Source organism: Lutra lutra, chromosome 2, assembly GCF_902655055.1.
Source record: "Lutra lutra chromosome 2, mLutLut1.2, whole genome shotgun sequence".
Lineage (NCBI taxonomy): Eukaryota > Metazoa > Chordata > Mammalia > Carnivora > Mustelidae > Lutra > Lutra lutra.
Genome location: NC_062279.1, coordinates 45,022,796 through 45,049,733, shown reverse-complemented (window position 1 = coordinate 45,049,733; position 26,938 = coordinate 45,022,796). Strand labels below are relative to the sequence as shown.

Sequence of the window (26,938 nt, the reverse complement as noted above, 5' to 3'; positions counted from 1 at the left end):
AGAGAGAAATCAATGACCAGGTTTTTAAGATACTTTCTTTTTTTTTTTCTTTTTCTTTTTTTTTTTTTTTTTATTTGACAGATCACAAGTAGGCAGAGAGGCAGGCAGAGAGAGGGAGGAAGCAAGCTCCCCACTAAGCAGAGAGCCCGATGTGGGGCCCGATCCTAAGACCCTGGGATCATGACCTGAGCTGAAGGCAGAGGCTTTTACCCATTGAGCCACCCAGGTGCCCCCTTTAAGATACTTTCAAGGGGAAAATGAGTTTTCCACGTTTGGCAGGGTTTAATGAGTTTAAGAGGATCAGAGGAAACGTGAATCATGTCAGAGGACCAGCACCTCACACTCTGTTAGCCAAGAGTTAGAATGACTTTAGCTTCAGTCACTTCTGTTATCATATAATTTTTTTTTAAAGATTTTATTTATTTGATACATACACACACATGGAGAGAGCACAAGCAGGGGGAGCAGCAGGCAGAGAGAGAGGGAGAATGCGGGACAGGATCCCAGGGATCCCTGGGATCATCACCTGAACTGAAGGTAGGTGCTTAACGACTGAGCCACCCAGGCGCCTCATCTAATCGTTTGGTCAGACAAAAAAGACAATTGGTAAAAAATAACACCTGACTGAGTAGCAAATATAGGAATTTGCCCATTTCATCTAAGATAGTTTCTTAGCATATAGAGGATTGATATTTGTCTCTAATTCTCTTTATAGTATTCCCTTTATAATCCCTTTATTTCTGTCAGGTCAGTAATCATTTCTTTTATTCCTGGTTTTTGTAATTTGAGTCTTTTTTTCCCCCCTTGGCTAAAGGTTTGCCCATTTCGTTAACTTTTTAAAATAACCAACTCTTATTTTTCTATTTTCTTTATTCATATTATTTTTTCATTATTTCATTATTCATATCATTTTCATTATTTATATATTATTCATCTATTTTCATTTCATTTCTTTCATTAATTTCTGCTCTGATCTTTATTAGAAAATACCATTATTTTTGTCCTTGCCTTTGAATGAATGTTTACCTGGCAAAAGAATTCCAAGTTGATGGTACATTTTTTTTTTAAAGATTATTTATTTATTTGACAGAGAGAGAGAGATCACAAGCAGGCAGAGAGGCAGGCAGAGAGAGAGGAGGAAGCAGGCTCCCCGCTGAGCAGAGAGCCCGATGCGGGACTCGATCCCAGGACCCCGAGATCATGACCCGAGCTGAAGGCAGCGGCTTTAACCCACTGAGCCACCCAGGCGCCCCTGATGGTGCATTTTTAAGTTACTATTCCTTTGCATTAAGCAGTTGTTGTGACTGATGACAAGTGAGCTGTTAGTTTGATAACCTTTCTTTGTCAGCTATCTTTCACCTCTAATCGTTGCTAAGATTCTGTCTTTGGGGGTTCTATAGTTTTACATTACGTTGAGAAGTGAATGTGCTTTTCTTTAGCCTCAGGTTCTTCAGGAAGAGGGTTGATATTTGTCTCTAATTCTGGAAAATTCCACCTTCATATCTTTCATATTTTCCCACTCATTCTTTCCCCTTTAAACTGCAGGAGCTCCTATTAGATGAATACTGGAGCTTCGCATTCTCTCCGGTCTCATTTCTTGCATAGTTCCCACTTATACCTCTCCATGCTGCCCTCCCTTTGACTGCACTTGTTCCTCTCACCAGTCTGAGCCAATCTTCACGGTGATGTTTCAGCTTGTGGTTCTTCCACATGCCAGTAATATAAATTTAGACTACGTTTACGTGCATGTGGCCCAGGCTTTGGGCTTTCTCACGAATGCCTGTTTACCCCAAAGTTCCTTGTTGCCACCCCAGGATGGTTGGCAGGGTCTCTTTCAGGATCCAGCTCTCTTTGATGGGGGTGGCAGGGGGAGGGGGGAGGAGGGGGGAAAGACCCTACTTTTGTAATCCAGCACCTCACAGGCGTCTTCCATCCTTAACTAGAATGCAAATCCTCAGTGCTCTTGCCCCTGCACTTTTGTCCCTAACCCTGGGAGCTGTGTTTGTCATCATCAACTATTACCTCTCTGGCTTCCCTTTCTTTCTTGTACCTCTGTATTTTCTTTCCTTCTTCCTTCCCTCCCTTGTTTTTTCCTATTTTGACCAACATTTGTCAGTATGGTCAATTCAGTCTGACATGTTGCCAGACATCTCCCTAGTTTACTCACTTAAAAACATATATTTTAGAGCAGTTTTGCTCAGACTGGTGAGTAAAACTGAGTGGAAAGTAGAGATTTCCCATGACACACAGCTTCCCCCACTACCACCATCTCCCACCAGAAATGGCTCCCATGTCACAACTGTCAAACCCACACTGACACATCATAAGCATCTGAAGTCCATAGTTTACATCAGGATTGATGCTTAGTGTTTTTCATTCTACAGTTTAGATGAATACAGGACATGTATCACCATTACAGTATCATACAGAATAGTTTCATTACCCTAAAAATCCTCTGTGCTCTGCCTATTCATCCCTCCTTCTCCCCAACCCTATTTTTTCACTGTTTCCTTAAGTTTTTGCCTTTTCCAGAATGTCATATAGTTGGAATCATACAGCATGTAGCCTTTTCAGATTGGCTTTTCACTTGGTAATAAACATTTAAGGGGCACCTCAGTGGCTCAGTTCTTAAGCATCTGCCTTCAGCTCAGGTCATGATTCCAGGGTCCTGGGATTGAGCCCCACATTGAGGTGAGGGGGGGGTCCCTGCTCAGCAGGAAGCCTGCTTCTTCTCCCTCTCCCACTCCCCCTGCTTGTGTTCCCTCTCTCTCTCTGTGTCAAATAAACAAAATCTTTAAAAAAATTTTTTTTGAGTTTTCTTCATGCTTTTTGTGGCTTGATAGTTTTTTTTTTTTTTTTTTTTTTTTAAATATTCCGTTATCTGGATGCACCACATTTTATTTACGCATTCACCTACTGAAGCGCATGTTGGTTGCTTCCATGGTTTAGCAATTATGAATAAAGCTGCTATAAACACCTGCATGCGGGGTTTCGTGTGGATGGAAGTCCTCAACACATTCGAGCAAATACCAAGGAATGTGATTGCCAGACAATATGGTAGGTTTGGACTTTGATGAGTCTGGCTAAAGGTTTATCAATTTTGTTGGTATTTTCTAAGAAAAATTCTGGTTTCGCTGATCTTTTTTTTTTATTTTTAAAGATTTTATTTATTTATTTGAGAGAGAGACAGTGAGAGAGAGCATGAGCGGGGAGAAGGTCAGAGGGAGCAGCAGACTCCCCATGGAGCTGGGAGCCTGATGCGGGACTCAATCCCGGGACTCCGGGATCATGACCTGAGCCAAAGGCAGTCGTCCAACCAACTGAGCCACCCAGGCGTCCCTGATCTTTTTTTTTTTTTTTTCCTTTTTAGTTTCTATTTATTTCTGCTCTAATCTTTCTTATTTCCTTCCTTTTACGTTTTTTTTTTTTCCCCAGTCATTTAGGTATAAAGTTATGTTGTTTGAATTTTTGTTTCTTAGGAAAGGCCTATATTGTTATAATCTTCCATCTTAGAATAGCTTTCACTGTATCCTAAAGATTTTAGATTACTGTGTTATCATTTTCATTGTCTCTCCAAGCATTTTTTAATTTCCTCTTTGATTTCTTGGTTGACTCATTCATTGTGTAGTAGTGTGTTATTTAACTTCCACATATTTGTTTTTTTTGGTTTTGGGTTTTTTTTTTTTTTTTTTTTACGATTTTATGTATTTAGGGGCGCCTGAGTAGATCAGTCAATTAAGCATCTGCCTTCAGGTCAGGTCATGATCCCAGGGTCCTGGGATGGAGCCCTGCATTGGGGTCCCTGCTCAGTGAGGAGTCTGCTTCTCCCTCTCCCTCTACTCCTCCACTACTCAAGCTTCTTCGCTCTCTCACTCCCTCTCTCAGATAAATAAATAAAATCTTAAAAAAAAAAAAAAAAGATTTGGGGCACCTGGGTGGCTCAGTGGGTTAAAGCCTCTGCCTTGGGCTCAGGTCGTGTTCTCAGGGTCCTGGGATCAAGCCCCACATCGGGCTCTCTGCTCGGCGGGGAACCTGCTTCCCTCTCTGTCTCTGCCTGCCTCTCTCCTTGTGATCTCTCTCTCTGCTAAATAAATAAATAAAATCTTAAAAAAAAAAAAAGATTTTTTAAATTTATTTCCAATATAGTGAGTGTGTGTGCGAGAGCGGAGAAGGGGCAGAGGGAGAGAGAGAGATAGACAATCCCCCCTGCCAACAGACTCCCACTGAGTGGGAACCACTGTGGGGCTTGATCTCATGACCCTGAGATCAGGACCTGAGTGGAAACCAAGAGTAGAAGGCTTAACTGGCTGAGCCACTCAGGCACCTCCATGTATTTGCATTCTTTCCAGATTTTTTCTTTTCTAGTAATATTGCATGTTCAGAAAAGATGCATGGTAGGAGTTTGTAATCTTTTTGAATTTGAGACTTGTTTTGTGGCCTAACATGTGATCTATTCTGGAGAATGTTCTCTGTGCACTTGAAAAGAATGTGCTATACCACTGGAATGTTTTGAATATAGCTGTTAGGTCCATCTGATCCAATGTGTCACTCAAAGCCACTGTTTCCTTATTGATTTTCTGCTTGGATGATCTATCCATCGATGTCAGTGGGGTGTTAAAGTCCCCTGCTATCATTATATTATTATCAATTACTTCCTTTATGTTTACTATTAGCTACTTTATGTATTTCAGTGCCTCCATGTTGGGTGCATATTTACAATCGTCGTATCTTCACAACAGAGGATTGTTCCCTTTATGATTATATAGTGTCCTTTTTTTTTTTGTTTTAAAAAAAGTTTTTAATAGGCTCCAACGGAACCAATATGGGGCTTCAACTCACAATCCCGAGATAAGACCCAAGCTGAAACCAACAGTCTGATGCTCAACCAACTGAGCCACCCAGGTGTCCTTAAAAAATTTTTCAGGCGCGCCTGAATGGCTCAGTGGGTTAAAGCCTCTGCCTTTGGTTCGGGTCATGATCCCAGAGTCATGGGATCGAGCTCCACATCGGGCTCTCTGCTAAGCAGGGAGCCTGCTTCCCCCTCTCTCTCTGCCTGCCTCTTTGCCTACTTGTGATCTCTGTCAAATAAATAAAATATTAAAAAATTAAAAAAAATTTTTTTCAGTTGGGAGTAAAGTTGATATAACCTTTGCCACTTTAACCATTTTATTAAGTAATCTCTACTCCCAACATGGGGCTTGAACACATGAACCTGAGACCAAGATTCTCATCCTCTACCAACTGAGCTAGCCAGGCACCCCCTCTTTTATCTTTTGTTAGTCTTTCTTTTAAAGTCTATTTTGTCTGATAGAAGTATTGCTATCCCAGCTTTCTTTTCACTTCCATTTACATGGTAAATGCTTCTCCATCTTTTCATTTTCAGTCTGTAAGTGTCTTTATTTTATTTTATTTTTTTAAAGATTTTATTTATTTATTTGACAGAGAAAGATCACAAGTAGACAGAGAGGCAGGCAGAGAGAGACAGAGAAGCAGGCTCTCCGCTGAGCAGAGAGCCTGAAGCGGGACTCGATCCCAGGACCCTGGGATCATGACCTGAGCCAAAGGCAGAGGCTTTTTAACCCACTGAGCCACCCAGGTGCCCTCTTCTTCCCCATTTTCAATCAAGTTGTTTGTTTTCTTTTTATTAGGAGTTGTTTTATTTAGGGTAAGTCTTTTATCAAATATGTTTTTGGCAAATATTTTTTCTCAGTCTATGGCTTGTATTCTCATTTTCTTGATTTTCCCCATTTTTTTAAAGAAAGAAAATGAAAACGTACTAAGAAACTCATAGAAAGCTAGGCATGGAGCCACAAAGTGAAAGTAGGGTCTTCTCCAATAATCTCAAAGCACTGAGAAATTTCAGGCACAAATTTTGTTTTTATTTTTTATTTTTATTTTTTTATTTTTTATCTTTTTTTAAAGATTTTATTTATTTTATTTATTTGACAGAGCGGATCACAAGTAGACAGAGAAGCAGGCAGAGAGAGAGAGGGAAGCAGACTCCCTGCTGAGCAGAGAGCCCGATGCGGGGCTCGATCCCAGGACCCTGAGATCATGACCTGAGCCGAAGGCAGCGGCTTAACCCACTGAGCCACCCAGGCGCCCCCAAATTTTGTTTTTAATATAGAAAGACAGTCTATTTATAAATCTGCTTCCTTTTACATACCATTCAACAAAATGTTGCCCAAGTAAAGGGCCCTGTAACACTGTATAGAAATTAGGTTCTGTCTAGGGGCACCTAGATGGTTCCGTTGGCAGAGCACGAGACTCTTCACCTTGGGGTCATGAGTTCAAGCCCCACATGGGACACAGAGCCTACTTTATTTATTTATTTGAACCTACTTTAAAAAAATTTAGTTTCTATCTAGAATGAGTTCAGGGGCACCTGTGTGGCTCAGTTGGTTGAGCATCTGTCTTCAGCTCAGGTTATGATCCCAGAGTTCCAGAATCAAGTTCCACATCTGCTCTTTGCTCAGTGGGTAGTCTGCTTTTCCCCCGTCCCTCCCTGTTCTCGTGCTCTCTAATAAATAGATAAAATCTAAATAAAATAAAATAGAATGAGTTCAAGAAACACTACACCATCTCAGAATGGAGTTTCTAAATAAATACAAGGAGATGTAGTGATGAAGCAAGCAGCCAGCGTGCTTTGGGAAGGTATTTTTAAGGGTTACAGAAAGAAGGGCAAGCATTATTAGAAAAAGGGGAAGGGAGGCTTGTTGCTGAACTTTGGGCGCAAGTAATTGAGGCCTGCTGGGAACAGGACTCCCCTAAAACGCCGAATAATCTGGAAGGCTGTGGTCCAAGGCCATTTTTGCTGGCTATAAGCGGGGTCTCCGCAACCAGAGGGAGCACACAGCTCTTCTTAAAATCGAAGGTGTATATGCTCGAGATGAAACGGAATTCTATCTAGGCAAGAGATGTGCTTACGTGTACAAAGCAAAGAACAACACAGTGACTCCTGGTGGCAAACCAAACAAAACCAGAGTAATCTGGGGAAAAGTAACTCGTGCTCATGGAAACAGCGGCATGGTTCGTGCCAAATTCCGAAGCAACCTTCCTGCTAAAGCCATTGGCCACAGAATCCGTGTGATGCTGTACCCCTCAAGGATTTAAATTTAATGAAAAGTAAATAAAGGTGTAGATTTGTTCTCTTGTAAAAAAAAAAAAAAAAAAAAAAGAAAAAGGGGAAGGGAGAGGCCACTCTTCAGGCCGGCCCTCACATAGGTAATAGAAACTGTCTGATGGGAAAAGAGATTTGAATAACAAGACAACACACACACACATGCACACAGACACATCCCTCTATCACTCCAGAAGACTGTTAGTGACTTTTTCGAGAAATCTTACTACCAGGTCCCAGTGAAATTACCTTGCTACTAATACTGGAGCTGCATCTTGCATAGTGAATAATAAACTAATAATTCTAACAAGTGTTGCAGTTCTAGAAAGGAAAAGAACTATATCAATATATCAACAGCACGATCTCAAACACAAATTTACATTTATACAAATTTGTTTTTATTTATTTCCCACACCACAGCCCAATCATTTCACACTGAGACTGAAAAACAAGGCAAGAAAACAGGAATAAAAAGTGAAGAAATTTTTGTATTATATTCAAGCATTTGTCTTTTTGATTATATAAGAGGAAATGAGTATTAGGAAATCCAACTTCAAAAGAGAAATTAAAAATTCAAAATGCTTCTGAAGAGAATCAGAAAACTGATCAGTTAAGCCAGAGACCAGTGATCCAATTTGTTTGATTCAGTGGTTTTAAATTCCAGGCCTTAGCCTTACCCTGTGTCCTACCCTCCAAACGACACCAGAAGTGCATTTAAGGACTATCAACACTCAAAGTTCTTCAACACAACTTTGAAGCAGAGGCTGGGCACCACAACAAACTGAAAACTTGCTTGGTTTTCTTCTTCTAAGGAGTTTTTTAAGCTAAACTTTGTCTTCTCACACACTGTCATATAAAATGGGAATTTCTGCTTTGTCCCCTCCATGCCATCACACCAAAATATAAATAAAAGCAAATTCAAAAAGGTTAAATAAAACTGGCTTTTAAAACCAGTTAAAGCAAGTTAAAACGGAATTAACCCCAAAGGGGTTAGGAGATTTTAAAACAGGGAAAAATAAACACAAAAAAACCCACAGGCAGAGTGACAACTTTCTAAGCTGAAATGGCTGGACTTTGGCAGGAGTGTCATGTTTTCCAAAGCTGACTTCTGGAAATCTTAAGCTGGATTCAGAAAAATTCCTAACAAAATGAGCCAAGACCCAGGAATAGATTATTGAGCAAGGAAAATGAGTGATTCCATTTACAAACACATCAACGAAAAGAAGGCACATCCGGGAGAAAGGTTTAAGAAAGGCTCACTCTGTCATAAACCTTCCTACCTGTTGAATTTCACCATGTTCTGATTCTTAATTTAAAAGCTGAAGCTTATTAAAGATCAGTAACAGAGCAAATGTGTGTCGGGGGTGAGGGGTTTAAGAAGAAATCAACATGGGACACTGTAAAGCAATTAAAATATACAGAAAAAACTATCTGGCCTCTCTCAGGAGGCTAACGAGTGGTTCAAGGCCCCTTTCGAAAGCTTCAAAGCCAACTCCTTCATAGGTGTCATAAACTCTGTCCCCAGACAAGATTAGGTCAGAAGGGCCTGACTATGCCACCAGCTGGTTTTACTACGTGCCTTTCACACTTGCCAGCAATAGCAGTATCTTGAAAAACTTTGCCTCACAGGCCTTTTTATTACCTTTCTCAGTTGCCCAAATAAAGTAACTCTCTACTGTAAGAAACCTGAAATGACTTCATTCATTATCACCTCTGGCGCCAGAAATGGGAACTAAGTAGTCAGCAGAACTTCTGAGGTGTAAGTACTGCTCCCACACGTCTGCACAGGGCACGCTGGCTGCAGAGGCTCCTCGAGGCTCCCCCGCATCCACCTCGCCATCTACGCAGGAACAGTGCTGCCTGCACTTGCTCTACAAAGACCACAAGGCAATTTCCAGCTGATATTTAGAATGGAACTTATTTCTTGGTGCTATCAGGTATAAAAGAGAAAAAAAAAAGAAGAAAAAATATCTTATTCTACTGGGTCGATGAAAAAACCCACCAACACAAAAACCCCTTCAGTCTCTGTTGCTCCTGCAGGAGTCGCCGCCGAGTTCAGAACTCTAACCTCCCCAACCAGCCCAAAGCCTGGTGGGCCAGTCACAGGAAGAACAGGTTCTCGCATAGCTGGATGGCTGGTTCGTGATGCAAGATTTGTCCTGACAGGAAAGCGAGCTTGTGGGCATACTTGCAAGGAGCTGGAACTCTGATGGTGCCAGGCCAGTTCCAGTACATGTGGCACAGTTTGAAAGTCAACCTGTAGGCCAAGAAGAAAATGTGATCTGTAGGACTCTCCACCTTCAATCTGGGACATGATTATGAAATGGGTGTATGACACACAGCATACTTTTCAAAAAACCAGGGTACTGAGAAATACATGATGCAACTTTGGGGAATCATTATTTTTAAGTGGAATTATTTCCTTTCCACTATTTGTAAGTTAAGAGGACAGGGGTAACATGGGTAAATTTCCTCATTTTAGGTGCCCCGTTTTTAGATCAAAACAAGGTGGGGCACCTGGGTGGCTCCATCATTTAAGTGTCTGCCTTGGGCTCAGGTCATGATCCCAGAGTCTAAGTCTGCATCAGGCTCCTTGCTCAATGGGGAGCCTGCTTCTCCCTCTGCCTGCTGTTGGTCCTATTTGTGCTCTCTCCCCCCTCCAATCCTCTCTGACAAATAAATAAATAAATCTTTAAAAAAAAAAAAAAAGGTTAACAACAGAACTTTTTTTCCTCTCAGTAAGAGGCTGCAGAAGGTAAGTACCACCCCAGCAAACTACTGATATAATCTGAGCCCAAAGACATTGGGTCTCAAAACTTGCTTTATGGGGGAGCCTGGGTGGCTCAGTCATTGGACTTCTGCCTTCGGCTCTGGGGTCATGGTCCTAGGGTCCTGGGATCCAGCCCTGCATCAGGCTCTCTGCTCAACGGGAGGCGTGCTTCTCCCTCTCCCACTCCCCCTGCTTGTGTTCCCTCTCTCTAATGTGTGTCTCTCTCTGTCAAATAAATAAATAAAATCTTAAAAAAAAAATGAAGCTCTAAGGGGCGCCTGGGTGGCTCAGTGGGTTAAAGCCTCTGCCTTCGGCTCAGGTCATGATCCCAGGGTCCTGGGATCGAGCCCCATATCTGGCTCTCTGCTCAGCTGGGGGTCTGCTTCTCCCTCTCTCTCTGCCTGTCTTTCTGCCTACTTGTGATATCTATCAAATAAATAAATAAATAAATCCTTAGGGGAAAAAAGATTAAAAAAAAAATGAAGCTCTTAAAATAATTTTAATGTGCATAAGACAGACCAATCCACCTTCAAAAAGATACCATTATTATGAAAGATAAGAAGAAACTCAAAGGGTAAATATTTGGGGGGGGAGGGGATTAACCCCATCTTAGCTAGCTGGCCAGAATTAATTACAAGAGAGAAAGAGTAAATGACAGGTCAGCTCACCTCTGCATGTGATCAGGGCTCAGGTTTGCAGTGTTGAGAACACAGATGTAGTGGGTAGGAATGCCACAACCCTGCCGTACGTGATGAGCAAGAAGGTAGAAGTCTACCCTAGGAAGGAAAAAGTACAAAGGAATGATACGGTCAGATCTGGCTACAGAAAGCTGGAAAAGATCTTGGTGATCATTTTGGCTCCTTTACCTACGGCTCAGAAAGGTCAAATGACTGGATCAAGGACACACACAGACCACCATGATTATAGCTCAGTTTTCTAGATTCAACAGGCTATTTAAGAGTGGTAGTAGGGGGGCGCCTGGGTGGCTCAGTGGGTTAAAGCCTCTGCCTTCAGCTCAGGTCATGATTCCAGGGTCCTGGGAGGGAGCCCGCTTCCTCCTCTCTCTCTCTGCCTGCCTCGCTGTCTACCTGTGATCTCTGTCAAATAAAAAAAAAAAAAAAAAAAAAAAAAAATCTTAAAAAAAAAAAAAGAGTGGTAGTAGGAACTACCAAAACTGTGAGCAGAAGATTAAAAAAGCATGTACGACCTTAGGAAAAGAATGTGCATTCAGTATTTTATACTGAATATTTATAAATACTTATATTTATTTATATTTATTATATGCATTCATATATTTACATAAATATATGTATATTCTATATACATATATTTTATATGTAAAAACTTATACATTTATAAATAACTATTTTATAAATACTGAATATTTATATTTAAATATATTTATTTTTATATATTTATTATATTATATATATTTTAAATATTTAAGCTTTATTGTTTTCTTTTCAATCCTTTTGAAAATATCTTATAATAGCAAAATCTCTGAGGATTCCATTCCATGTCTCTCTAGGCAACCTCCCCATTCCAATACCCAGAGAACAGATAACTCTTCACACCTACTCTTATTGAAATATAATGTTTTCCCCCACTTACCACTCACAGCTTGTTATGGTATGATCTACCACAGTTCCAGGGGAGGGAGTCACAAAGTGCTCAGTAGCAGCCAGGTATAGATTAGTGCTGATTTTCTTCTGAACTACAAATACTACCATCTTGGGCTGATAATTCTCAAAAGCTTCAAAACATTTCTGTAGCTGAGGAATCTCGTAGTTGGCAACCGTCTTTAGTTGGCCATCAGACACTCCATCACGGTACACCACGATCTTCTCTGGGAGACAGTGATTCACCTGCAACGGACACCACGCTGAGGTGAACTGTGGGGTGTGGGGTTAATGACCGCAGGCAGGAAGAGGCTCACTCAGTACACAGCCCAGAGATCTGGCAGCAGATCCCTCTGATGGAGGGACCAAACCACCATGTCAGAAGGGAAAGGAGAAAAGATTCTAGTCACTTCTAGACTTCCTCAGGGTAGTAAAACAGACCTGGTACAGAGAAGGTGTTATAAAATATGAAAGCAAAAATAAGCCAGTGATGAGTCACATACTATGGCACGTACTCAAAGTTAAAAGGAATGGTAAGAAAATTATGGGGTGAATCAATCTTCCTATGATTTGGATTTAACATGAATTACTGTCTAGGCAAAGAACAAGGTAAACTGGTAGAGAAATGCACATATGACTGCACATCCTACAAATCTACCATTTTCACATTTTTTGTATGTAAGTAACATCCGAAGTTGCTAATTAGTGAAAAGATCCTTTACTAAATATTATCCTAAAGGATAACATTAAACATAAAGGTATAACATTAAACATTTTTACTTTAAGTAATTAGTTGGCAAAAAGTCATGGTAAATTGTTTATGGATCCAAATCAAATTTGGATGCTGGCTTGAATCAGTCTAAGAATAATGTGCTTCCCATTAGAGAATATAATTATGTTCTAGCTGGATTTGATTTCAACAGTTCAAGAGAATAAGCTGTTCTATCTTAAACTAGAAGTTCCCTGAAAAGTGCTTTAGTTTGACTCACAGTAAGTGGCAGTTTGATTCTAATTGCGTGGTATAGGTTATTCACAATTCCCCTCAAAAACCTAATACTGAATTAAATATACACACAGACTATACATTCTTTTTTTTTAAACACTATTCATTATTTTTTTTTAAAGATTTTTATTTATTTATTTGACAGAGAGAAATCACAAGCAGGCAGAGAGGCAGGCAGAGAGAGAGGAGGAAGCAGGCTCCCTGCTGAGCAGAGAGCCCGACTCGGGGCTCGATCCCAGGACCCTGAGACCACGACCCGAGCCGAAGGCAGCGGCTTAACCCACTGAGCCACCCAGGCGCCCCACACTATTCATTCTTTATACATTATTCTTTTTAAGTTCAATTCAAAGAATACTCTTTATTTTTTTATTTTTTAAAAGATTTTATTTATTTATTTGACAGAGAGAGATCACAAGTAGACAGAGAGGCAGGCAGAGAGAGAGAGAGGGAAGCAGGCTCCCTGCTGAGCAGAGAGCCCGATGCGGGACTTGATCCCAGGACCCTGAGATCATGACCTGAGCCGAAGGCAGCGGCTTAACCCACTGAGCCACCCAGGCACCCTCAAAGAATACTCTTTAAACATAATCATTTAGAATATTTCTGGAGTTTAAGTTCAGAACTTCAAATATTTTATAAATGTCCCTTTCTTTCTAACATACCTCAAGTATTTCATTTCCAAGTGTGGACTCATCTTCACAGTCCAAAACTGACATTAGTGCTCCAGTTTGTACTACTTTTTTTTGTGTGTTATCTTTGGCTGTCCAGCATCTATTCTACCTTTTTTGGTAAGAACATTCAGTTTTCTCTTACCCCCAAAAGGATAAGTCTGGGAGGACTATTAATCCAGGTGCATTCCCCTCATCCAAGGTCTTTCAGCACTCCTGATCTGACGGGGCTAGATAATTTTGTTTTGCGGGGGCTGACACTATAGGATATTTAGCATTCCTGGCCTCTACCCATTAGATGCCAATAGCAATCGCCCGTTTTAACTAAAAAATGCCTCTAGACACTGCCACTGCCCCCAGCTGAGAACCACTAACCAAAGGACATAAAGATGACTCAAGTCACATCAACATTACGTTCCTCCTTGCTCTGAATCTTGAGCAGAGAATGAAAATCACTTGGGGACTCCTGGGTGGCTCAGTTGATTAAGCGTCTGCCTTCAGCTCAGGTCACAATCCCAAGCTCTTCGGATCAAGTCCCACATGGGGCTTACTGCTCAGTGGGGAGTCTGCTTCTCCCTTTGCCTGCTGCTCCCTCTGCTTGTGCTCACGCTCGCTCTCTCTGACAAATAAATAAATAAAATCTTTAAAAGAAAAAAAAAAGAAGAAGAAAACCGCTCGGATTTTGGACCCTCTGTGGTAGTATCTCTTTAGGTCCTTGCTTCTGGAACTTTAGGAGCTACCCTGGCTCCTGTCCATTTCCCAGCTTGATGCTAAACCTTCTCAGCCGTCCTGAGACTCTCTGTAATTTTATCAACTAATTCCCATTTTGCTAAAGTTAACACATTTCTGTAACTTCTCAAAGTTAAAATGTGTGTTAAAAGGTGGATACCACAGGTATCAGGAAAAATCTCTCAATTCACAGGTAAGGAAACACAGAGGAAGAACACTGGATCTGGGGTCAGGAGATCTGGGACTGAGTCTGATTCTCCTATCCCTTGGCTATGATCTTGAACATTGTTTCCTCAGTTGAAAAATGGACATACCACTTTACCTTGTCAGGATTGTTAAGAGAGATAAAGTAAAAAGTATATATAGTTTACTCTTGAGCAACACAAGTTTGAACTGTATGGGTCCACTTATACATTAATTTTTTCCAATACAGTGCAGTATTTTAAGTGCATTTTCTCTTCCTTATGATTTTAACATTTTCTTCTCTCTAGCTTACTTTGTTGTAAGATTACAGCATGTGATACATTTAACATACAAAACATGTGTTAAATCTACTGTTTATGTTATTGGTAAGGCTTCTGGTCAATGGCAGGCTATTAGTAGTTAAGTTTCTGAGAAGTCAAAAGTTATACACAGATTTTTGACTGCATGGTGGAGGGGGTTGATGCCCCTAACCCTTGTATTACTCAATAGCCAACTACATTTATTTATTTATTTTATTTTATTTTATTTTTTAAAAGATTTTATTTATTTATTTGACAGAGAGAGAGAGATCACAAGTAGGCAGAGCAGCAGGAAGAGAGAGAGGGAGAAGCAGGCTCCCCGCTGAGCAGAGAGCCCGACGTGGGGCTCGATCCCAGGACCCTGAGATCATGACCCGAGCCGAAGACAGAGGCCCAACCCACTGAGCCACCCAGGTGCCCCAACTACATTTATTTTTAAAAGCTACTGAGAATGAGCTAGATCAAGGAAATACAGGTATTCTGAAGCACAAAGAAGGGGCATAATGAGATCAAGGGAGTGAAAAATAACTTTTCTAGGTCATCTAATCCAGTCTCCTCCTTCTATAAATGATGATTATGGTCTAGACAAGGGTCAGGACATAAGACAAATCACGTTTTTTTTTTTTTTTAAAGATTTTTTTTAAATTTATTTGTCAGAGAGAGTGAGAGAGAGCGAGCCCAGGCAGACAGAATGGCAGGCAGAGGCAGAGGGAGAAGCAGGCTCCCCGCCGAGCAAGGAGCCCGATGTGGGACTCGATCCCAGGACGCTGGGATCATGACCTGAGCCGAAGGCAGCTGCTTAACCAACTGAGCCACCCAGGCGTCCCCAAATCACGTTTTTTAAAAAAGATTTAATTTATTTATTTGATAGGGAGAGAGCACAAGCAGGATGAGCAGCAGGCAGAAGCAGAGGGAGAAGCAGGCTTCCTGCTGAGAAGGGAACCCAGTGCAGGGCTTGATCCCATTCATTCATTCACAGAACACTCAAAGCCACTAAATACAAGCAATTTGCTAGTCTCAGAAAATTAAAAAAAATTACTTTGATACAACCCAAATATTCATGGAACCCAAAGTAAAACTGGGGAGACAGACATAAAAAGTAAATGCTAGTGATAAATTATAAATAACATTATAAAGGTGTAAGCAAAACACTGTAAGAAGAGAAAAGCATAAAACATTTGTCATCTGGAGAGAGAAAAATGAACATTATGCCTCAGTAAAAGGTGTAATGAAAAATCAGGAGACAATTCAGACAGCAGAGAAGGATAAAAGGATTCCAGGTAAAACATAAGCAAAGGCCTAGATTACAGCTGGAGAAAGGATAAGAAAACTACTAGAGACAACTATATGATCAGTTACACATTTGAAAAACTACTCAGGCAACCATCTGAAAAAACAGATCGGGGCCTGGGTGGCTCAGTCGGTTAAGCATCTGCCTTTGGTTCAGGTCATGATCCCAGAGTCCTGGGATCAAGCCCTGCATCAAGCTCCATGCTCAGCAGGGAGCCTGCTTCTCCTTCACCCCTGCCCATGTTATCTCTCAATAGTTCTCTCTTTCTCTCTCAAATAAATAAATACAATCTTAAAAAAAATTAAAAAGTAAAGAAGATCAAAGATGATTAAGAATGGGTATTAGGACTAGAACACTTCAAGTTCAGAATGTCAAAAGACACCAAAAACCTTAATTCTTACGGTACCACACAAAGAAATCAAAATATAAAAATCACACTCCCAGGGATGCCTGGGTGGCTCAGTCAGTTAAGTGTTTGACGCTCAGTTTCGGCTGGGGTCATGATCTTGCAGCTGTAGGATTGAGACCCACACTGGGCTCCATACTCAGCTTGGAGTCCTTTGGGTTCTTTCTCCCTCGGCCTCTCCCCCTGCTTGCACAGGTGTGCACACAGTCTCTCCCTCTAAAATAAACAAACAAATAAATAAACTCCTAAAAAAAATCACACTTCCATATGGAACTATCAAAGACCAGCAGATGCAAGAAAGCCTTGATAAACTGACTTGAACAAAGAAGAGCCTTCACAGATGAGCAGGGAATCTCTGAAAGATCCAAGAGACAAAGGCCAAGAGTGAGTGTGGGTAGCAGGAAGAGGAGGCCCGAGGCTGGAGAAATTGTTATCCAAAACAGACCAGACTGACAGGATTCTTGGGAGGTGGTGGAGGAGGAAGGATAAGGAATTTGTCTTCCCCCACCCCTCCTTAAAAATGCACTAGCAGAATCTCCCTGATGTTAAATGGTTTTAGAGTTCATTGAAGGCTTGCAACTTCTCAGGGAGACTTGGGACAGTGAAGTGCAGGTTATTTCTACTCTCAGTATAAAAGCAGCCCTATTGGGACGCCTGGATGGCTCAGTTGGTTAAGCCGCTGCCTTTGGCTCAGGTCATGATCCCAGGGTGCTGGGATCAAGTCCCGCATTGGGCTCCTCTCTCTGCCTCTGCCTGCCACCCTGCCTGCTTGTGCTCTCTCTCTTTCTCTGACAAATTAAATAAATAAATAAATAAATAAATAAATAAAATCTTAAAAAAAAAAAAAAGCAGCCCTATCCCCATGTTCGCCCACACTTCAGGGCACTGTCCTTTCAATCCCAGGATCTGTGCTCTGATTGCTGCTTCTGATCACGTGTATGCGAAGAGGCAGGCAGCCATTCTTGCTACATCTATCTCTCCAGCAAAAGTGACTTCCAGAGGCTTTAATGGGTAAGTGCCATTCATTTTGCTCTTTCTCCTCTTTTGGGGGTCAAACACTGAAACTAGACATTCAAAAACAACTGCATACATGTAAATAATCAGGAAGTGACAATGCACGTCCAGACACAGAAATGTGCAAAAAAGAACTTAAAAGACCTTAAGTCCCAGCATAGTCATAACCTATAACAATCAAAAAAAAGAAAACTAACAAAAACCAGCAAAGCCCTGAAGAAGGGGAAGAATCTGATTTCCAAAGTTACAACATTACGAGATTCAAATGTCCAGTTTTCAACAAAACTCACAAGGCAAAAAAAGAAAGAGGAAGGTACGCCTAAAGGAAAACATTAAATCAACAGAAACCATTGCTGACAAAGACCTCATAGCAGTTATGCTGACCAAAGACCTTAAAACAATGGTTTTAAAGATGCTCAAAGAACCAAAGAGAGATGTGAACAAAGTAAACAAAAGTGGAAATATTAATAAAGAGAACACCTAAAAAGTAACCAAAAATAACTTCTAGAGTTGGAAAGTACAATAAATGAAATGAAAATTCCCTAGACAGATTCAAATGCAGATCTGAATAGGCAGAAGAAAACAGCAAACTTGAAGACATGCCACGCAAGAAATGCTCAAAGAGTCCTAGAGGATGAAATAGAAGAATACCGGATAGTAATGTGTAGCTGTGCGAAGAAATAAAGATTTCAATAAAGGTTAAGTATTATTGTAATGATGGTTGGTACTACATTTTAAATTTTTCTACACAATTTGTAAGACTAGTAATTTAGAACAGAAGTATTAGTCTACAACCTAGTGCCATTTACCTTTGGTTTTTAACTCTAAATCTTGTTTTTTTTTACAAAATTTAAAGACAAATGTATTTAAAATGGTTATCAGTCTACGTTTTGGGGTATATTTATTATTTATAAATAAAGATACCTATATTTTTTTACATCAAATGTCAATATATATAATAAATTTAGATATTTTATCTATCTATACTTATAAAGAGCTAGAGACAGACCTGCAAGGAGCAGAGCTTTTAATATGTTATTGAAGTTAAACTACTATACATTCAAATTAGAGTGTTAGAACTTTAGGATGTTAAATGTAATCCCCATGCTAACCACACAGAAAATAGCTACTAAACATACATAAAAGGAAATGAGAGCACCCCCAACAAAATCAACCCAAGGACGTCCATATCTTGGTGTGGATATGTAAACCCCATCAGCTGATTTTTCAGCAGAAACGTTGCAGACCAGAAGAGAGTGACGTGAGATATTCAAATTACTGACAGGAAAAGACCTCCATACAAGAATACTCTACCCAGCAAGGTTATCATTCAAAATAGAAGGAGAGATAAAGAGTTTCACAGACGAAAAGAAACTTAAAGAAGTTCATCACCATTAGACAAGCCTTATAAGAAACATTAAATGAAATTCTTTGAGTAAACAGAAAAGGTCATAAGAGCATAAAGAGTATTATGAAAGGGGGACGCCTGGGTGGCTCAGTTGGTTAAGCCACTGCCTTCAGCTGAGGTGATGATCCTGGAGTTCTGGGATTGAGTCCCACATCAGGCTCCCAGCTCCTTGGGGAGTCTGCTTCTCCCTTCTCATGCTCTCTCTCCCTCTCTCAAGTAAATAAATAAAATCTTAAAAAAAAAAAAAAAGTATTATGAAAGGAAAAAAAATTCAAAGATAAATGCAAACATATAACACAAGCAGATTAATCACTTAAAAAACCTGTATGGAAGTTAAAGCACAAAAGCAATAAAATCAATTATACCTATAAATATCAGCCAAAGGAGTCACGAAATAAAAGAATGTAAAGTAAGACATCCTATATACATACACTGTGGTTGGTGGGGGGCGGGGGATAAAAATTTAATGCTTTTGGAATGAGTTCAAACCTAAGCAACCCATAAGATGTTATATACGGGGGCGCCTGGGTGGCTCAGTGGGTTAGGCCGCTGCCTTCGGCTCGGGTCATGATCTCAGAGTCCTGGGATCGAGCCCCGCGTCGGGCTCTCTGCTCAGCGGGGATCCTGCTTCCTCCTCTCTCTCTCTGCCTGCCTCTGCCTGCTTGTGATCTCTGTCTGTCAAATAAATAAATAAAATCTTTAAAAAAAAAAAAAAAAGATGTTATATACGAACCTAACAGCAACGACAAATAGATACACAAAAAATAAAGAAAATGGAATCCAGGCATATCACTGAAGAAGGCCATCAAATCATATGGCAAAAGAGCAAGAAAAGGAAGGAACAGAGAAGAACTATTAGAACAACCATAAAACAAGTAGGGGCACCTAGGTGGCTCAGTTGGTTTCAGTCAAGGTCATGATCTCAGGGTAGTGAGATCGGGCCCACCAGACTCAGCACCGAGTCCACTTGAGATTCTCTCCCTCTCCCTCTCTTTCCTCCCCTCTGCTCCTCCCCTCACTTGCACACACATGTGTGGCACACTCTCTCTCAAATAAATAAATAAATAAAATCTTTAAAACACAACCATAAAACAAGTAACAAATGTTAGGAGTACATACCTATCAATAATTACTTTAAACTTAAATGGACTAAATGCTCTAATAAAAAGAGACAGTGTAACTGAATGGATAAAAAAAAAAAGACCCATCTATATGCTGCCTACAAGAGAATCACTTCAGACCCAAATACACATGTAGACTGAAAACAAAAAGAAGGAGAAGCATTTATTAGGCAAATGGAGTTAAAAAAAAAAGTGGAGTAGCAATACTTATTAGACAAAACAGACTTTATTTTTTTTTTATTTTTATTTTTTATTTTTTTAAAGATTTTATTTATTTATTTGACAGAGAGATCACAAGCAGGCAGAGAGGCAGGCAGAGAGAGAGGAGGAAGCAGGCTCCCCGCTGAGCAGAGAGCCTGATGCGGGGCTCGATCCCAGGTCTCTGAGATCATGACCTGAGCCGAAGGCAGCGGCTTAACCCACTGAGCCACCCAGGTGCCCCTATTTTTATTTTTTAAAGATTTTATTTATTCATTTGTCAGAGAGAGAGAGAGAGAGAGAGAGAACACAAGCAGGGGGAGCAGCAGGCAGAGGCAGAGAGAGAAGCAGGCTCCCTGCTGAGCAGGAGCCCGATGCGGACTCGATCCCAGGACCCCGGGATCATGACCTGAGCCGAAGGCAGCGGCTTAACCCACTGAGCCACCCAGGCATCCCACAAAACAGACTTTAAAATAAAGACTGTAGTGGGGCGTCTGGGTGGCTCAGTGGGTTAAAGCCTCTGCCTTCGGCTCAGGTCATGATCCCAAGGTCCTGGGATCGAGCCCCACATCGGGCTCTCTGCTCAGCTGGGAGCCTGCTTCCCTTCCTCTCTCTCTGCCTGCCTCTCTGCCTGCTTGTGATCTCTGTCAAATAAATAAATAAAATCTTTAAATAAAATAAAATAAAGACTGTAGCAAGAGACAAAGGACACACATAATGATAAAGGGAACAATCCGAGGAGAGGATATAACAATTGTAAATAGTTGTGCACCCAACATGGGAGCACCTAAATGCATAAAGCAACTATTAACAGACATAAAGGAAAAAGCTGACAATAATACAACAATAGTAGGGGAATGGAAACACATTCCATGTTCATGGGTTTGAAGAACAAATATTGTTATAAAAGGTCTATACTAGCCAAAGAAATCTATACATTTAGCACAGTCCCTATCAAAATACCAATAGCATTATTCACAGAGCCAGAACAATCCTGAAAAATTGTATGGAACCACAATAGAACCCGGATAGCCAAAGAAACCTTGAAAAAGCAAAGCAAAGCTGGAGGCATCACGATTCCAGACTATTGTAGTGATCAGAGCAGTATGGTATAGAAACAAAAATAGACATATAGATCAATAGAACAGAAAACAAAACCCAGAAATAAACCTATAACTATATAGCCATTAACCCTTGGCAAAGGAGGGAAGAATATCCAATAGGAAACAAATGGTGTTGGGAAAACTGGACAGCAACATGCAAAAGAAAGACACTAGACCACTTTCTTACACATACACAAAAATAAACTTGAAATGGATTAAATACCTAAATGTGAGACCCAAAACCATAAAAATCCTAGAAAAAAGCACACACAGTAATATCTCTGACATCAACCGTAGCAATATTTTTCTAGATTAGGTCTCTTGACACAAAGGGAACAAAAGCAAAAATAAACTATGGGGGCTATATCAAAATAAAAAGCTTCTGCACAGTGAATGAAACAACAAAACTAAACAGGAAACTATGAAAAGGGAGGGGATATTTGCAAATGACATATTCAATAAAGAGTTAGTATCCAAATATATAAAGAACTTGTAAAACTCAACATCCCAAAATAATCCAATTAAAAATGGGCAGAATATATGAACAGACATTTTTCCAAAGACATACAGATGGCTGGGGAGCCTGGGTGGCTCAGCTGGTTAAGCGTCTGCCTTTGGCTTGGATCATGATGCCAGAGTCGTGGTACTGAGCCCCAAGTCCGGCTCCCTGCACAGTGGGGAGCCTGCTTCTCCCTTTCTGTCTGCCTACCACTCCCCCATTTGTGCTCTCCTCTCTCTTTCTCAAATAAATAAAAATAAATAAAATCCTAAAAAAAAAAAAGACATACAAATGGCTAACAAATCCATGAAAAGATGCTCAACATTACTTATCATCAGGGAAATGTAAATCAAAACTGTAATGAGATATCACCTCACGCCTGGCAGACTGACTAAAATCAACAACAGAAGAAACAGATGGTAGAGAGGTGGAGAAAAAGGAACCTTTGTGCACTGTCTGATGGGAATGCAAACTGGTGCAACCACTGTGGAAAATAGTATGGAGCTTCCTCAAAAAAGTTAAAAATAGAACTACCCTACAATCCAGCAATTGCACTACTACTGGGTACTTACTCAAAAAATACAAAAACACTAATTCAAAGGGATACATACACCCCTATGTTTACAGCAGCATTACTTACAACAGCCAAGATATAGTAAGCAGCCTAACTGTGTCATCAACTGATGAATGGATAAGATGTGAGATAAAGAAATTTGCATTAAGTTCTTTAACATCACCCATATTTTTTCTAGATAGGTCTCTTCAGGCATGGGAAACAAAAGGAAAATTAAACTACTAGAACTATAGCAAAATAAAAAGCCTTTGCACAGTGAGGGAAACCATCAACAAAACAAAAAGGCAACCTGCTGAATGGGAGAAAGTATTGGCAAATGATATATCCAATAAGGGGTTTAAATCCAAAATATATAAAGAACTTATAAAACAACACTTAAAAAACAAATCATCCAGTTAAAAAAAAATGGGCAGATGGGGGTGCCTGGCTGGCTCAGCTACTAGAGCATATGACTCATGATCTCAAGGTCATGAGTTCACTCCCCACATTAGGCATGGAGCCAACTTAAAATTTGGAAAAAAAAAAAAAAATGGGCAGAGGATCTGAATAGACATTTTTCCAAAAAAGACATATAGATGGCTAGTGGATACATGAAATGATGCTCCACATCACTATTCATCAAGGAAATGCAAATCAAAAACACAATGAGATATCACCTTACACTAGTCAGAATAGATAAAAACAAAAACACAAAAAATAACAAGTGTTGATAAAGATGTGGAGAAAAAGGAACTCTCATGCACTACTGGTGAGAATGCAAAGTGGTGCAGCCACTGTGGAAAACAACATGGAGGTTCCTTAAAAAATTGAAAATAAAATTACAATATGATCCAGTAATTGCACTACTGGGTATTTATACAAAGAAAGCATAAACATTAATTTGAAAAGATATAAGGATGCTTATGTTTATGGAAGCAAAATAGTCAAGATACAAAGCAATCCAAGTGTCCACTGACAGATGAATGGATAAAGAAAATGTGGTATACACACACACAGAGACACCCAACATGCTGGATTATTACTCAGCCACAAAAACAGATCTTGCCATTTGCAACAGCATGAATAGACTTAGATGGTATTATGTTAAGTGAAATAAGTCAGTCAGAGAAAGACAAATACCTTATAATTTCATTCACAAGTGGAATTTAAGAAACCAAGCAAATGGACAAAGAAAAAAGGGAGACAAACAAAAAAACAGACATTTAAATACATGGAGCAAATTGGCAGTTGCCAGAGGGTGAGTGGATGGGGAAGATCGTTGAAATAGTAAAAGGGGATTAACAGCACACTTAATCTGATGCACACAGCATGATGTATAGGGTTGTTGAATCATTATACGGTATGTTAATTATACAATTAAAAAATGAAATGAGAAAGGAATGTAACCATTTTACAACAAAAAAATGAACTAAACACAAAAGATACTAATACAGTAAATGGAGGACAAAAAAAGCTAGAAGGCATACATAGAAAACAAACAGCAAAAGGACAAAATTTCTCCCCTAATTAGTAATTACTTTAAATGTAAATGAATTAAATTCTCCAATAAAAAAAAAACCGAGACCAGCAGAATAGATTAAAAACACATGATCCCAAAAAACACCAAAAAACAAAACAAAAAAAACCCCACATGATCCATCTATACACTATCTATAAGAGACTCACTCTAGATCCAAAAATACATGTAGATTGAATGTGAAAGAATGGAAAATGATATTCTGTGCAAAAAGTATTAAAAAGAAATGGGGGGGGCAGGTGGGAACCTAGGTGGCTCAGTCAGTGAAGGATCCGACTCTTTATTTGGTTGAGGTCATGATCTCAGGGTTGTAAGATCAAGTCCTGTGTCAGGCTCAGTGTTAAGTGTGGAGCCTACTTAAGATTTATTCTTTCCTTCTCTCTCTGTCCCTCACTACTCCACCTCCCCCAAAAAAGAAAGAAAGAAACTAGGGATGTTTACTAATATCAGACAAAATAGACTTGAAATCAGAAAGAGTTACAAAAGGCAAAGGACATTATACATTAAAAAGGTTCCGGGGGCACCTGGGTGGCTCAGTGGATTAAAGCCTCTGCCTTCGGTCATGATCCTGGGGTCCTGGGATCGAGCCCTGCATCAGGCTCTCTGCTCGGTGGGGAGTCTGCTTCCCTTCCTCTCTCTCTACCTGCCTCTCTGCCTACTTGTGATCTCTGTCTGTCAAATAAATAAATAAAATAAAAATAAAAAATAAAAAAGGTTCCAAAACTGCAAGATGATGTAACAACTCTAAGCATTTATACAGCTGATAACAGAGCATCGAAATATGTGAGAAGGACAGAATTGAAGGGAGAATTAGGTAAATGCAAAATCAAAAGTACAGTAATATGTCACTTCACATCCACTAGGATGGCCAATATAAATATATATACATACACACACACGCACAGACAGAAGTATTGCCAATATGTGGAGACATTGGAACCCTTGTGCACAGTGGGATTATTAAATGGCATAGCCGCTGTGGAATACAGTACAGCAGTTCTTCAAAAAATTAAAAATAAGACTTACCATATGATCAAGCAATTCCATTTCTGGATACAGAGGGTGTTGAAGAGATTTTTGTACACTCGTGTTCACTGCAGAATTATTCACAATAGCTAAAATGCAGAAGCAACCCAAGTGTCCATAGACAGATGTATGCATAATCATAATATAGTATATACATACAACAAAATATTATCCAGTCTTAAAAAGGGAGAAAATTCTGCAATATAATACAACATGGATGAACTTTGAGGTCATTATGCTAAGTGATAAAGTCAGTTACAAAAAGACAAATACTGTATGATTCCACTTATCTGAGGTATTTAGTCAAAATCAATAGAGAATAGAATGGTGGTTGCTCAGGAGCCGGGGAAGGTGGAGAATGGAGATTTATTGTTAAATGTGTACAGGGTTTCAGTTTTACAAGATAAAAAGAACTATGGAGATTGTGGTAGTGATAACTGCACATTATAAATGCATTTAAAACCATCAACTGGGGGCACCTGGGTGGCTCAGTGGGTTAAGCCTCTGCCTTTGGCTCGGGTCATGATCCCAGGGTCCTGGGATCCAGCCCCACATCGGGCTCTCTGCTGGGCAGGGAGCCTATTTCCCCCCTCTCTCTGCCTGCCTCTCTGCCTGCTTGTGATCTCTGTGTTAAATAAATAAACAAAAAATCTTTAAAAAAATAAAATAAAATAATCAACTGTATTAATCAAAAAAGTTAAGACAGTACATTTTATGTTATATGTATTTTACTCAATAAAAAAAATTGGGGAAAAAAAAAAAGAAGAGGCCAGGCAAACTATGGGCAATTGTGGTTACAGGAAGGGCAAGCTGATGTCTGGAAGATTCCTCCAAATAATAATCACTTGCTGGAGTAAGCACTCCACCCCAATCTTGTCCCAATTCAGCTAAGAAAAGAGAAGTGAAGATGGAACTAAAAAGCAGAAAGAACCCACATTGACATAATCTACAGCTGCCTGCAATTTTTCATTCTAAAGGAAATTCCTTGGCCCTCCCCACTCTAAAGTCAAATACTAGCAAAACTGGTCTAGCCCTACGTAGTCATAGCAACAGTCAGAACCACATCAGCAGCAACAAGGTTGATCAGAGCAGAGTTCCAGCTTCTTAAGCTTAGGCTAAGTAACTGATGAACCTATCATGTGGTGATTACTCATCATGAAAGATAAAGCTGAGTCAAGTGTCAAGAATGTAGTTGGGGGGCACCTGGGTGGCTCAGTGGTTTAAAGCCTCTGCCTTCGGCTCAGGTCATGATCCCAGGGTCCTGGGATCGAGCCCCACATGGGGCTCTCTGCTCAGCAGGGAGCCTGCTTCCTCCTCTCTCTGACTGCCTCTCTGCCTACTTGTAATCTCTGTCTGTCAAATAAATAAATAAAATCTTTAAAATAAAAACACACAGCTGATGTTTAAAAAAAAAAAAAAAAGAATGTAGTTGGGTTTTGATTTTCACACTTGAGTAGAAGGAAACACTGGCACCCATACTCAAACACTAGGTTTCAGTGGCTCCTGAGACACCAAAGTAGAGTGGCCAAACAGAGAGTTGGAGATAAGTCTAGGAGCTCAGATGAACAGTACTGACTACAGAATGTGTCCTTTTGGGTCCCATGTTTCTCTATCGGCAGTCCTTGGAACATTCTAGGAAGTCCATGAAGTCGAAAATATTTTTATACTATAATACTACTACTACATTACCTGTCATTTATCACTGTAATTCTCTCATAAATTATATACTAGAATTTTCCAGAAGTAAATGACACATGACATCACAAAAGACTAAATATAGAATATTTACTTGCATTTTGCTAACCTAAACATTAAAGCCATTTGCAAAAATGTAAAACAATGGCTCTCTTCTCACTAAACATTTTGGTAGTAGTTATATTTAATTAAAAATGTTGTTATTGGGGGCGCCTGGGTGGCTCAGTGGGTTAAAGCCTCTGCCTTCAGCTCGGGTCATGATCCCAGGGTCCTGGGATCAAGCCCCACATCAGGCTCTCTGCTGAGCGGGGAGCCTGCTTCCCTTCCTCTCTCTCTGCCTGCCTCTCTGCCTACTTGTGATCTCTGTCAAATAAATAAATAAAATCTTAAAAAAAAAAAAAATGTTGTTATTGGGGCATCTGGCCGGTGCAGTCAGTAGAGCACGCAACTCTTGATCTCAGGGTCGGAAATTCAAGCCCCATGCTGGGTGTAAAGATTACTTAAAAATAAGTAAAGTAAAAACAAAAATGCCATGTCATTAACATATACTGAGTTTATACTTATCCTATTTTTTACTAGAGTACAGTTGACATAGGAGACTAGTTTCAGGTGTAAAATTTTAATTATTTCATATTTATACATATTGTAAAATCATCAGCAAAATCCATCTTGTTAATA

General features: G+C 40.0%; 2 protein-coding genes across 2 annotated transcripts in view; one reads left to right on the top strand and one right to left on the bottom strand.

Moving 5' to 3' along the window:
* Positions 1-6,783: 6,783 nt before the first annotated feature.
* On the top strand, positions 6,784-7,174 carry LOC125094036 (60S ribosomal protein L35a-like; the record flags this gene model as incomplete). Its single annotated transcript, XM_047719804.1, has 1 exon — positions 6,784-7,174. A coding segment is annotated over one exon (330 nt), but the record flags the coding sequence as incomplete, so codon positions are not given.
* A 321-nt stretch (positions 7,175-7,495) lies between these two features.
* PIWIL2 (piwi like RNA-mediated gene silencing 2) overlaps positions 7,496-26,938 on the bottom strand; it is a 77,759-nt gene continuing 58,316 nt past the window's right edge. Inside the window, exons 21-23 of the mRNA XM_047717323.1 lie at positions 11,502-11,755; positions 10,559-10,666; positions 7,496-9,377 (exon numbers count right to left, since the gene is read on the bottom strand). Coding sequence (XP_047573279.1) covers positions 9,221-9,377; positions 10,559-10,666; positions 11,502-11,755 — 519 coding nt within the window. The 3' untranslated portion in view covers positions 7,496-9,220. The remainder of the gene's footprint in view (positions 9,378-10,558; positions 10,667-11,501; positions 11,756-26,938) is intronic.